At 37.9% G+C, this 14,705-nt stretch overlaps 1 protein-coding gene across 1 annotated transcript in view; it reads right to left on the bottom strand.

Moving 5' to 3' along the window:
- Positions 1 to 14,361, bottom strand: part of CACNA1D (calcium voltage-gated channel subunit alpha1 D) — a 169,564-nt gene extending 155,203 nt beyond the window's left edge. The window contains 2 exon segments of the mRNA XM_017732415.1: positions 11,462 to 11,567; positions 14,049 to 14,361. Coding sequence (XP_017587904.1) covers positions 11,462 to 11,567; positions 14,049 to 14,221 — 279 coding nt within the window. The 5' untranslated portion in view covers positions 14,222 to 14,361.
- Between the last annotated feature and the right edge of the window lie 344 nt (positions 14,362 to 14,705).

The following is a 14,705-nucleotide window of genomic DNA, read 5'->3' as shown; positions in this document are numbered from 1 at the left end:
CTGCCTGCCTTGGTTTCATTCACAGATCACCGTTTCAAGGAATCCCTGAACTTCCCAAGCAAATATTGAGGGGTGCTTTTGCCACTAATATAACAAATAGAAGCTTAACATTAGCATTTCCAGATACACATGAAACACTGTATGGATGCTTACTGTATCTTCTGAGACATCTAACATTAACTCCCCCAAATTTCCTGTCCTACTGCTGTTTACCTAAATGTCACTGCTTTTGCTGTATCACTATGGGAACAGTGGCTGTTCCTTCTGTTCCTATATTACCACTACCAATCACTTTTTCTTCGCCAAAATTTGCTGCCAAAACACTCTACGTACTCCAATTTAAAATATAGCCTCTAACAACAAAATGCACCAGAAAGCATTCACCAGAACGTCAGCCAAACCATTTCCAGATAAAGACAAAGTAACTGTTTTAAGAGAACTCCCTAGATATCATTCCACTGTCTATACAAATCCTAGTCACCATATCTGGATGCTTCACAGCCTCAAACTTAGTTTTCCTTTCTACAGCCTTTTAAAGCAGAAAGTTATTTTATAGGCAGGAAACTAAAATTCTAAAAAGATAAATATCCTGTCCAAGAATACCAAGAAGTTTGGGGTAAACTAAAATATTCAATGTTCATCCCTGAAGTCCTTGGCTAAAATGTTACCTATGCTCTCTTACCTTTTCCCCTATGGCACCAAACTATTTGACTTTGTTAGCCCACATAGTTCAGCGCTCCTTTTAAAGAAAACATCCAGTTCTGTAAGCATAAAAATTAATAAAGCCTCATCCCTTCAGCCTGCCATTGCTTGAGTTTTGGGATGACAAGTGGCCTGTATGTGGGGGAAAGCTCCTCTCCTCCTGTTCTCAAAAAATCATGTAAAAATAACTTGGAAATGTTTGTTTCTGCTTTATTTGGCTGAAATCAGATGCTCTCAGAAGCTGAAGCTAAATCAGCAGCCCATGCATTTTTCATCCACACTGGTACGCGCTCTCAGCCATGCAGTGCTTAGGGAAAACAGAGACGTGGGAAGCAGTCAATAGACTTTTACTACAGGAGACAAAGTCCTTTACAAAAGTCACAAGTCTAACCCACGCTGACAGGCCAGGTCTGTGCATGCTCAGTCTACCTGGGCTCAATCTGCATTAACTCTGGGTGTCGAGATTGCAAAGCCTCCAGCAAGTTTCCAAGTTCAGGATAAGGTCTTCTTATGGCATTAGGAATGCAGATGGCACACATGCCTGGCTTAAGGTGGGCTTGCACCAACAACCCCGTGACCACACAAACACAGAACTGTAGCACTGGCCAGCAAAATGACACGGCCTTGGCCAAAAATACGTTTTAGTGACTTTCACTTAAATGAGATGGTTTCATTATATTTAAGAAAAAGTGTAAAACATTTTAAGTACCATTCAATTTGGTACCAGAATGGAGAAAAGCTTTTGGGTCTACACCACGCCTCAAGAATTAGAGCAGCTGAGGCACCTCAACAGGAGGCAGAGCCAGTCCCAGACTTTGTACCTGGAACTATTCATCTCTAACTTTCAAAGCACAAACTAGAAAGCATCATTTAATACCATGAGACTTGGAGGTACAGTTCAGTTGAACATTGTTCCTTTTTATCACTGGATTTTTAATTTAGTTTTTCTGAAGTCAGTCATCTTAAGAGATCCTGAGACCTTATTTTAATAAACATACAAGAGGTACATAATTTGGTAGGTTGCTTTCTTTCAGATTTTTCCTTTGCTATAGGAAGAAATAAATTATGGAATAACAAGTTACTTGAACTCAGAACTACTAAATCTTCTTGTGATGAGGATATCATGTCATGATGAATAACTGGTTTGTGCCACATATCATTGGTATGTGTTTTAAAGGATTCTGGATGAATACATGAAAAAAATAAGTAATGGCATCATAATAAATCCAACAGAGTGAAAACTGCACTAACAAAATGTCTGATAAACATAATACAGCTTTGGGGTATTTGCTACTCAGTTCCTTGGAAGGACTGCATTTGTCTGATTAGCTGAGTCGCAGAAGATGCCGTCTTGCTGGAGGCTGCTGCACTCTGCAGCCACCGTCAGCAACCCAGAAAAGTATAATTATCAAACTACTGAACCTCGTTAACAAACACTTCTCAGGCTCATATTCTTACATTGTAAAGAGATTTCCTTTGTGCTGAACAAATGTAAGCAGCTCTGTAGGCTCCTTTGTGCCACTGGATCTCCCACAACATTTTACTGAAAGGCTGCCTGGTAGTTCAGCACGACATACATAAGCTGTCAGGTGGGATTAAATTCAACATATCACCTGGTTTGTATCACATGAGAAGAGGACAACTAAAAAAAACTGGGCAAATGAATCTTTGGGCTGAGCTATTTCCCTTCAACCAATATTTGATGTATTATTAGAAAATTTGCAACAAAAATAAATCTGAAGACTAAATTCTGAGCTTCTGCAGGTTCTCCGTCTACTGTGATCCCTTCACCTTTACCACCCAACACAGACCATGATTACATGATTTACCACACTAACAAATAACAAGATTCAGATCCTTAATAACAGCATCACCCAAAGATAGAATTCTACAAGATTGCAAACTGGTCACAGCTCTCTACCCCCTTGAATAATGATCGCTGTGAAAAAAAATCAGCAACAGAGTTAGACACTGCCCAAACTTCTAGCCATGTATCTAAACCAAAAATGTACTGGTCTAAACCAAAAATGTACTGGAATAATACCTTTTAATATTAAAGAGGGGGGGTGGGGGGAAATCTTGATTCATAACTAAATAAATCCATGAAAATCAATCTGCCAATCATTTCAAAGTTTAATCAATCCCTACAAACATTGAAAAGTCAAATTATTTATCATGGTCAGCTGTGCTGACTTCACTGAAAATCATTGAATTATGAGCATACATCTCAAATATTTATATAAAGTTTGTTTCAAATGCTGAAGTCAAGCACCTACATTTCTGAGAAATACCAACGCTGTTTAATCAAGGCATTCTTCAAAAAAAAAAAAAAATGGAACTCTAAAACCCCTTTTCTTCATAAAAATAACCATGAAAAAAATCACAAACAATTATAAGCAGCTACTTGGTTTTACCAAGTGAATTTTATACAAGCAGATACGACACTCATGGTCTCAATCTCTTCTGAGGCAGGCAGTGGGGGGAAAAATACAATGATATTCAATTTGAAATTCATTAAATGAAAATGTTATCACAAATGATTGCACAATGACCAAAAAAAGCTAATCACTTCCATCCTAATTAATATTCTTCCACTATCTCTATGTATTCATTTAACCTTTCTTCATGGCCCTATTCTTCCAGATGGCCCTGCAAAAGAAAGGTTTTGGTGCATGACAGAAGGGTAAATAAATCTGAGTTCTTGCAAAATGAATGGTAAACCAAATCACACATTCAATTAACCATGACTGAAAACAGTTTGTCATTAAAGCTCACCAGATTAGAAACTGTATTTCAGTAGATTTAACAGCTACATGCATCTTTTGAAGTACTCAGGGACCAGCTTTCTAAAAGCACACAGAACTACTCCAGTTCTGCTCAAATTAAGCAAGCCAGCCTTGGCCAGCACTTTCAAAAGCCATGAATCCCAACTCTGTGGTATTTCAACACACAGCACTCACACACAAACCATGTTAAAAACAAATACAGTTCTCAAAGCCTAACATACATCTGATGTGAACATCGTTTTAAAAGAAACACCCATACCCTGCATAACCTAGAGTTTTCAAACAGGTTTTATAAAGAAAATCCAAGTAATACTTATGGCAATCTGTGTTTGGTGTGACATTGATATATGGCAACATAAAGCTTCTCAATTCTATGTGTTCATTTTTTGAGTAAAACTTTCAGAAATTATTTTCAGGGTTTTCTGTAGCATGGCAGCTATTGTCAAGGAATAAAACCATAACTAGTATTTTGTTAGATTTCCATACTCAGTATTGGAGTAAACAAGTAATTCACATGCTTTACATAAAGTCAGTAAACTAGTTTTATCATCAGGATTTTTCATGGTTTTTTTCAGAGTATTTCAAAGTCAACTTTTACTCTGTTCCAAGAGTTTGCATAAAAAGTAAAAACTTCTCCCACTCATCTTAAATGCTCAATTTGTATTTCAATTACAGCTACTTGAATACCAAATCTAAATATTTTCCCCACTGACCACTCAACTGATACAGTAACTAATATGATTTTTCTGTGTTTTTAAATGAACAGATTTACTTTTATTACAACCAGCCTATACTTAAACATTTCACAGGCATCTCTTCATCAGGGAGGGAATAAGGGAAAAGTGGGAAATCACTGCTCTTCACAGCATAAAGAAACCCAAAAAAAGAAAGGCCTTCTCTACCAGTGCAGCACTATTCTGTTTGGAGACTGACTTTAGGCTATAATAGAAAAAGAACTCTTTCTGGTGTATGCTCTCTCTCCCCAGGCAGTTTGCCAGTAGTGCACTACCAGCAAATCTCTTTAAGGAGAGACAAGCCCTTAGTAGGAATTCCCCACAGGAACAAGCTTGCAACTTTGAACATGGAAAAAGCATTTCCTTTCAAATGGGAATGATTAAGTACATCTTTTTGTAAGGCCTTCTGGTCTGGACAACAGAGAAGCTCTCTTGCATTTAAAAAAAAAAAAAAGTTCTGTAGTGTCATTAACTGAAATCTGTAACACCAAACTGCAGATCCTCACACACCCTTGTACTCCAAACAGACATTTTAGGATCCAGATACTTCAGCACAGGTTAAGTTGTACTGGGACACACAGAATAAACTAAAGAGGAACAAAGACTTGACTTCTACAAACCCAAATGACCTTTCTACCAGTTGGAAATTGCCAGTCATCCTGGTCGTATCTTTCCTTTGGGAATGACCCTCTTCCTAAATCAGAGTGTGAAATAAAATTTCTGTTTCATTCACAGCTAGAGATGGACTTGACACATGCAATCACATTCACCAGAAAAATTCAAGAGCTGTTTCATATCACTGGGGTAGTGCAGCACAGACAGGCCCAGGATACTGCAGATAAAGTGGGACTAAAACACAAACACCTCCAAATTTTCATCTGTTTTGCAGAGGTGTGCATTACAACACAAAGGGGAAAAAAATATTTCTAAATTCAAAATCTGCACTGAAAAAATCAAAGAAATCCATAATAATTAGCTAATGCATGTTACTGAAGTTTTGGGCTGAAAATAGTACTAAACAAAAAATTGAAACTGAAATAGGAAGATAAGGCTGAGTACTACATTACAATATTTCTTAATAATCCCCTTGCAGAAATGTCATCTATCAAGAAATTCTTGCAAATGTGCAAAGGTTATGGACTGATGCATTCTGTCTCACCTAATAACCATCAAATAGCTTTATTATTAATTTTCAGAAAGATAAGGCACGTTGTTCTTGTAGTTAAATAGTTATTTCATAAGTTTTTGAATGAGAAAATACATGTCAGGGTACCAACGTACATGAAAAATAGCAAAAAAAAATTACCAAAAACTACCCCTCAGACCATTTGCATATACACAAAAAAACTGAGTCAAGTCTCCTCATTTTAGGCCTGTGTGGGGATGGTTTTTTTTCCAAAGTTGAACTACTGACTTTCTCAAGGCCCCTCCTGACTATTCATACACACACATGCAAATACATATCACTGACTTGAGCCAATGCACAATGTAAAACTCCTATGGTATATCAGTTACAATTAGATCCTATATTTTTAAATCTTTTTCAGATTAAACTTAATGATATTTTCTCTTACAACAAATGAGTTTGGTATCTTTAGTATGGGTAGCTTGGCTAAGTACACACAAGTCATTATAAGGTCTCCACCATGTTTTCCCAAGCAAAGTGAAGTATGTTCAGTAGAGTCCAAATTATCTTGCATCTTTCCTGAAAAGTTTACTTGGGTGACTTTTATGCCAGCTAGCAGAGACATTAAGAGAGAGCATTAGCTAAGAATCCAAAGATAGAAAAATATCAGAAACACAGTATCAGAAAGTTATTTAGATTGGAAGACTTTCTAAGTGAGTGGAAAGAGAGCCAGGCTTTAAAGACCCTTGAGCTGAAAAAGTAAACAAAGCAAAGACAGTAGATAAACATAGAAATCCTTCTAAGATACAACATTGAACAATTAGCAATTAAACAAAAATCTTTAGAATTATTTACTAAATGTGGTTAAAATTTATAGAATTCTGCAACTGTATTTTCAGATAATCTATATATAGAGGATAACTGGGCGCAAGGTAAAAACCAACAACCTTTTTTCAATGGATGGATTAATTAGTCATGTGGCCTTAGAACTGAATGAGTCATCGAGTTGCTAATGAGATAAGGGCAGGAAGCCTGACACCTCGAAGTCAAGAGTTCAACCAGTTCTCCTCAGAGTACTCTCCTGCTGTGCCCTAGATTGAAGGCACAACATTGGCTTTCCTCCTGCTGACGGCACTCAAAGAGCCACGTAAAGCTACTTACAGAGGAAATCTTAGCCTGAAAGTAGGACACAAACATCACCTTTCTGTAGCAGTGTCCCCCACTACAGCTCTCCCAGTCCCAACCACCTGGGATAAAGAGGAGGCATCCAGGACCATCAGCACCTGACCTGCTCTGCAAGCACAGGCTGGAGAGAATCTCTAGCACAGAGCCTCCCTCTGAGAGGGTTCCCCACTGACAGCGGTACTCAAGGCTGAAGAATCCTGTTACCAGGGGCACAGAGACGTTAATTAACATTAGGAGCCCTTTGTGCACTAGACACAAGCTCTTTACTCATGGGAATTTGCCAATTTGCTGTAATTTATACAGCTGTGTCTCCCACCCCCTGACTCTGCTGTCAGTCTCAAGTAGAACAGTGTTACCTGCTGCAAACCGTGGGGGTCTAGTCACAAGAGATGCATTGCAACCAAAGACTCAACTCAAACTTCAGGGGTGTTGTTTTCATCAACTCTGGATGGATGGATGCCTTCTTATTGCTCATATTTATTTATTAAAAAGAAGGAAAGGAAAAGAATAACCAAGAATGTCTTAATCTCAGCCAAAATCCAGACTTGTATTGTGCTGGTCTGCCTGCACATGATAAAGAAAGAAGCCCAGTGCAACTCAGGGCAATGGGAAAGGCAGCGGGAGGGAAAGCACAGAACAGAACATGGGACAGCAGGATGACACCAGGAAGACAAATTGAGGTGGGAGAACGAGATAGAGAAAAGCAGGCTGCACAAGAGGACAGACAGAAGAGAAAACGCAGAGGGAAGCCAGAGGGTAGAGGCAAAAGATAACAAGAAAGAAACGAGTGGGAAGTTAAAGACAAACGACATGAAAGGAAATAACATACCACAGATGAGGGGAAAAAAGTAAAAGACAGAAACAGAAGATAGATATATACAGGAAGCCCTTTCTGCTAGAAACTGCTTCTTATCAAGCTCAGACAAGAAACACTTCCAAAAAGGAGAGCCCAATCAAGCATGGAAAGTTTAGATCACCTGAAACTTCTGAAGGCAGATGAAAGAAACTACCTTAAAATATTAAGCACTGAGCTAATCAGGATTTCATCCCAAAGTACCTTGCCTCTCCTCTAACAGAAAACTTCTCAGTTCAATAGTAGTTTCACCCATCTACTTGGAGAAGAACAGGGCCCACTTGTATCAGTACATTCAATGATTAGGGACTAATTATTAATGAAGTAGAATTCAGGTTTAAGTTCAGTAACTGTTTTTAAGGTTCATCACTCTGTACTGCAGTCTGTGCAATACACACAGCCATGAGAGAACTACTCCAGTCAAAATACAGAAAAGAAGATCCCTTTTTCCTGCCTCTCCTGGCACACCTCAAAGACACATCAAGGTGTTTTCGACAAAGGATTAGACAAAATTCCCCATTGAACACAGGTGTAACACTTGGCAAGTGGTCAAGCACGGTCCAGTCTGAATTTGATTCTGCACTTCTGCTTTGTTTTGTATCACTCACTGCTAACACCTCTTTCCTGACAGAGGATAAGTATGACCATGGATTCACTGAGCAAGAAGGTAACTGTAAAGCACCCTTGATCCCAGAGACCAGCAAAAAGCCAAAACACAAACCAGAGCTTGTGCATTCAGAAGACAAAAAAAAAAAACTACGAATGAAAGGGGCTCCTATCCTATGACATCACTGCTTATTATTACCATCTGCGTAATTCAGTCACTAATCTAATGAAAAAACATTTTCTTGCTTCCCCCTAAAGTATCATAAATATCACATAGCATGCTGCTGGCTCTATCACAAAAACATCAGTAATCACAACTTGCAAATCAAAGACAAGTGACCAACGCAGAAACGCACAGTTGAACCATCCTTACACTCCACTTGCACTGTCAGTTTTGTATAAATAGTCTACAATTCCAAAAAGAAGGTTGTGGAACCCTCTCTCAGACCTTTCTCTTAAGATATTTAGGATTAAGGATAGACTCATTTCCAAGAATAATGATACCCAAGATACGGCCTATTTTTAAAAAATAAATAGTATGCATGCATTTGGTTTGCTATTTCTCTTAAGACATGTATGCCTGTTTCTTAAAATGTTTGTTATATTTTTGGTTATTTTGTTATAAAATTTATTTTGCCATTACTACTGCAACATATAACTGACTTTGTGTTGGCTAGGCACCACATGTGGAAACATTAAAGAGGAAGGAAGAACAGGGCTCCCTCACAACCAGAGGCTGGGTGGTTGACACACAGTCAGTGTTTCACTGCTTCAGTCATGGGCCAAGACAGACTCAGAAACTCTCTCAGGTTTCTCTTACAAGTCTTGGAAACTCCATCATACAGATCCTGCCTTCTAACATCCCACCACAGAGAGGAGCGAATACCTGCTCTGCACACACGTCCTTGCATTGAGGTTGCCACTGCAAACTTTCCAAGTCATAAAGGATGAACAGGTAGACTGCTCAAATTCTCACATGTACCTCCTCATGAGCCCAACCAAAATAGAAAAGTTTACATTTCTAGTTCCCATGTACCAGTGTTCCACTGGATTTTGCTCTCATATCATCACTTCCTCATTCTGAGGCTGATTCCAAATTATGTCTATTTTGTATTCACAGAAAAACCCCACATGTATAAATACTTCATTTTTCTGTTTACAAATAAAAAATTTAAAAAAAGAGCCAGTTCAGCTAGCTGATGGAAAGCAATTCCTCTATTCAATTCAATGAAGCAATATTGAGAGAACCAAGGCAGATATTACATCCATATGCAAACTAAAATTTATGAAGCTGAGCTTGAATTAAAGCCAGAGTGGGATAGTCTCCTAGCAAGACCAGAGTGTAGGGCTCAGGTCAGGCATCAATGTCGACATGCAGGGAGCTAAAATCCTGCCAAACCTATAAGGTTCAATGATGACTTCAGATTTGGTCTATTGACAAACCAGACAAAAGATCTGAACCTTATTAAGAGAATAATCCCCTCTCCCACTGTAAGACACAGCCCTTTCTCAAACACTTATTGACACATACACCTCAAGCAGCAGGAAACACAGGATCCAGCAGGTTCCCCAGCAAGCCTGAAGATTTCTAACTCAGCTCTTCTACTGCACTCCCTCACAGTACACTTGAATCCACACTAACAGAGGAAAATAGTCATTGAAATACCAGAGGAGAGCCACAAACCCAGACGACTGGTTGGTGTATTTCATGATGGAGAACCTCAGTCATGAGAAAAGCCAATGCTGCTCGTTCCAGAACTATTTCTTTTATTAGATTGAATACACAGGATGTGTCTGTCTGCTCCCTCACTGCACTTAAATCTGTCCCAGCAGCTGAAAGTACATTGTCAGTATAAATTCTGTTCTTTGAGCAAACTTAGTGGAATGACTCAACTTCAGGATAAACAGGATGAAAATTTAATGAGAATATGAGGTTATTTAAATGGTCAAGTAAACTTTATATACATATAATTGGGGGGGTTCAAGAACCCTTCTACTTGAAATGCGTAAGGATTAATAATCTCTTACTAAAAGGAAAAAAACCCACATAAATTATTATTCCTTAGACTAACCTGGCCACATTAGATAAAAAACAGAAAAATCATCAGGGATGAAGATGACCATTGTCTTTCTAAATACTAGCACACTGTAGAATTGAAACTGGGTCAGAAACACCAGACAATAACCTAACAAAGCTAATGCTAGAAACATTTTTCAAAATGATTAGCCTCTGACACAAGTAACTACTTTACCCTTTTCATGTAATGCTTTCTGAAATTAGTTATTAGCAGATCTCAGGGTGGATTGACAGCTATGGAGATTTGTGCCCTGAATTTCTCAGGGAAAAAAAAAAGGAAGTCTGTTGGTTGGCTGGATACACAGCTGCATAACTTGCTCTTTACATTGACGTGAATTACTCTTTCATCAGCAATTTTTATTGTCCATATTTGCTTAATCTCAATTTAAAAAAATGAAAAAATTGGGTCATCTGCACAAAGTAATTACTTTTAGGAAAATGAGCATATACACATCACAAATTATGCAAATACGTTCATAAAATAGAAGACCTCATATCAACCCTAATTTTCCAGGTAAATGAATCCAAAATTACCTACTTATTGGTATCCAATTCTTTATTTCATGAACTTCCTCTCCCATCCCAAGAGTCATGTGCAGATTTTGAGTGCACAAGGCCACTCAACTCCACTATTTCAAGATGGAGTTTAATAACAACAAAATCATTGCAATGTAATTCACTATTACTCTTGAGTGATAGCCTTTGTAAGTTTTAGAGAATGAAAAAAAAAGTTAGGCTCCATTTTATCTTTTCAAGCACAACCCTAGAATAGTACTTTCAGTCAAAGAAATACATTTCTACACACCACTTACTGCAGTACCATCCCTTTTTTGAAAGGCCATTTATACCAGTAGTGACCACTTTGAAAATTCATATTGATGTTCCTATCACTTTAAAATGTATTAATGCAAAATTTCCCACCATCCTCTCATTAAAAATTAAAATATCCAGCAAAATAAATAGCCAAATAACACCATTAAAAACTGCAAACAGAGTTGACAAGTACACTTGGAAAGGCAGTAAACCTTCAAGGCTGAAACAAGTGTCAGAAACAGTAACAGCTAGTAAATAAGTGTAATCAATATAAGCAATAGAAACACAAATTAAAGTTTTTTGCCACACGAATATATGGACACACGCAGCATAATATTAATGCACATTTCTCTCCAAAGAATTTTACTGATAAAAACCATCTTGAACACATGACAAAGTAACACTTACTACTGGAAAAAAAAAAATGCACAAAGCAATTCCATATGCATTTTGTAGTATCACTGTATATCAATTTCTTTTTCTGAAATTACCTGTATTTAGCGCAGGCTCATATACTAGCAGTTAATCATGTTAAAAGCATAGCAAACAAATATAAAATAAAAATTCCAGAGTACTTACCAAATTATGATTAGTTGAATTAGAATCATCTTCTGGGAATGGGATGTAAACAGCTAAGGCCACACAATTGGCAAAAATAGACAGTAGTATAAATATGTCAAATGGTCTGGAAAATCTTGTTAAGGAACTCATGTCTTATGAGTATCTACAAACTTTTAAGTCTAGTTCTCCTTTCAGCATCAACAATGGTAAAACAAGTCTTACTTTAAGACAATCTTTTGACTGATAACTCTGACAAACACTCCATCACCTTTAGTTATAGCACTATATATACCATATTATTTTCCATCACAATGATCCTTCAACGTCCTCTTCCTTTTGAGAAGACTGAAAACTATTACTCATGCTGTCACAGAGCACTTTATATTAAATTCCAAAGATGAATATAATTATCCACTCTAAAATCAACATGTGGGTCATCATAATGGGCAAGGAATAATCATGGAGCTGTTCCGTCCTCATGTACTTCTGTAGGTCTCATTAAAATATATTTGTCCAAAGGAGGAAAGTCATCTGAAATATAGTTCATAGTAGGATATGAGAAAGATTCCCAGAATACCACAACTATTCTCTTGTAGGAGAGCTAGAAAGCTGTACAATTGTCATAGGAAAATTGTGAGCCCCTCCATGTCTCTGACAGTTGCATTCCTGAATCCTGGCTTTGGCCAGGACACATGAAAGTTCAGGTGAGTTGAGTAGAAAACAGACTATCATGGCTGGCTTGGCAGCCACACAAAGAGAGGCTACAGACTTTCACACTGACAACAGCATGGACTGCAGCTCTGCCTTCTATACTAGAGCTGGATGATGGCAGTGGAAACCTGGAGATACCTTCTGTCTTCCAGAAAAAAATTTCTTACTTCTCTTAAAATTCATGCATATGAAGCTCATCCTTCAGCTCATCATCGATTTTCCTTTCTCCCAAGGTATTTTACTATTCTTAATGACTAGAAACATGGAAGTACCGAGGTCAACCTATCTGTGGAAATTTGGAACATAAGTACTTTGGACCTCAGCTATGATTTTTGGCATCCTTTCCTGTATTTGATGCACAACGTCTGGATATGTTTCCATAAGAGTCCCATAAAAGACTGGGGTAAGAGCACTAAATATATTCAAAAGCATTTTTTTGCCAGCTTAAAAAGTTCCTTGGGGAAAAGAAGAGGGGGAAAAAAAAGAGGAGAAAAAAAGAAAAAAAAAGAAATCCTGCAAAGCCCAGATGTCCTATAAGATGCGTAAATTTTGTTTGTTGGCCTATTAAAAGTTTGTCACCTTGAGGGCCACCTTTATGCCTACAAAGCAGATCAACATCAACAGCTGTTATATTGTGTACAAAATAAAGTTACAACAGCATTTTCCAGGCTGGAGTGAGCAATTGATATCATCACAAGACTGACAACCTTGTTTTATGATGTGGTGCTACTGGGACAAATTCTCGCTGAGTTATTCCACTCTAGATCCACAGTAATTTCATTTACCTGACCTTAGCCAAGGAGAGGCCAATTTACTGAAATTAGTTGGACTTCTACCAGTTTAAATGAAAGAAGAAGCCATTTCACTATCTTTAATGTGCAATTGAATTTTGTACAAAGAACTGAGAAAAACCAACCCTATAAATGAGTAACAGCTCTTATTGCCAGGTTGGCTGTTCTGTTTATAGTAACAAATTGAGTTTTACTTCAGTAATCTACTGTCTTGAACAGCTGTTTCCCATTACAGGGATGTTGCCATGGCTAATAGGCTAACATTTTTCTCCTTATACCTCAGCAAAACTATTTTCTGTTTCAAACCTTTTCTTGGTAATTAAATAATATACCAAACCAACATGCTATCAGTTCTGCCAGAGAAATACAGGTATTTCCACATCACAACCAGTGAACTAAAGAAAAAGCCATCCTTCCCATCACACAGGTCATTAAGAACACAAGCCAGCATCTCTGATCTCCCATCTAGATGTACATGCTTCCAAATATATCTGGTGGTAGACATAAGTTCACAAACTTAGAAGATTAATATATTTCAGACACTTGTGTGTACTTAGAACATTTCCTTGGCTTAAGTAAAAATCTTCCCCACTTTTAGTACCAGGAAAAAACCAATCTTTTTGAAAAGATTTCTACATCTGACTCATTTGCCCTAATGGCAATACACCAAATTGCAATGTGGAAGATACAGGTTTGACATCTTTGGTCATCTCCCTAACACTGGATGGCTGAATGCATTCCTATCCATTCTTCCTTATTTGGAAAGGCAAAAAATACAATGCAGAGATTTGCTGGAATATAATGCAAGCTTGAAAATGTTCCCCCAACTTCTCCCAGAAAAAAGGAACAGCTATGAGCTCTTCTCTGACTTTGAGCTGCTGACTTCAGTAAATGATATTCTGTGTCAATATGACACAAAAGACCACCTTTCACAGCAACTGAACCCAAATTGACTAGCACTGACATTAATGACAGTTACCCACACGTACAAGTGAAGTAACACTTAAGTTGTGACGCTCTAAGAGATCCTGTAAAACAGTCCCCTTGATACAATTACAAAATGCAAGAAAATAATTTAAAAAGCAAACTGCAACAAAGGATACTTCCATTCTACTAGACTAATGCAGGCTCTTCGTATTGGATTGTTGAGGGATAAACAGAAAAGGGCACGGGGTGGCCGACTATTGGACGTATTACCCTGTTTTTTGCTCTTGGCATATTGCTGGCGTTTTCTTTGGGACAGAGATCCTACAGGCTGGGCTGTGGTGGTACTCATGTTTTGGGCAGCCTTTGCTTGTCTAGCAGCATCGATTGCAGCTTGCCAAGATAGAACAGTTTGCTTGGATGGTGCTGAACTGTTTGACTGAATAGCTGGTCCGTCACCAGGGAGAGGAATCCTGGTGCTACTTGCATAGTTCACCTCTGTGGGACAAAAGAAAAAAAGTACTTGGTTATAATATTTTTATGCTAAAATGGGTCCTAATCCAAAATGATTGTTTTAAGACCTCAGGGCAATGTGATGCTTCCATTACATATCCAGATATATATGCATACACTTGTGCTGTGGTACATGCAATTGAACAGTAGCAAAAAAATGCTCAGGAATCAGTTTTATAACTTCAAGATTGATATAAGTGTTGAGACACAAATACTTCTCATTTTGATTCTTCCACTTGCAATGTCTTTTCCCAACTGGTTGGAAGCCTTCCTGTCCTTGTGTTTACGCAGTAAAACATACCTACCCCTTAAGATCAAGTTTG

The sequence above is a fragment of the Corvus brachyrhynchos genome, unplaced genomic scaffold, assembly GCF_000691975.1.
Source record: "Corvus brachyrhynchos isolate BGI_N302 unplaced genomic scaffold, ASM69197v1 scaffold4, whole genome shotgun sequence".
Classification (NCBI taxonomy): domain Eukaryota; kingdom Metazoa; phylum Chordata; class Aves; order Passeriformes; family Corvidae; genus Corvus; species Corvus brachyrhynchos.
This window is presented reverse-complemented; position numbering and strand designations above follow the sequence as displayed.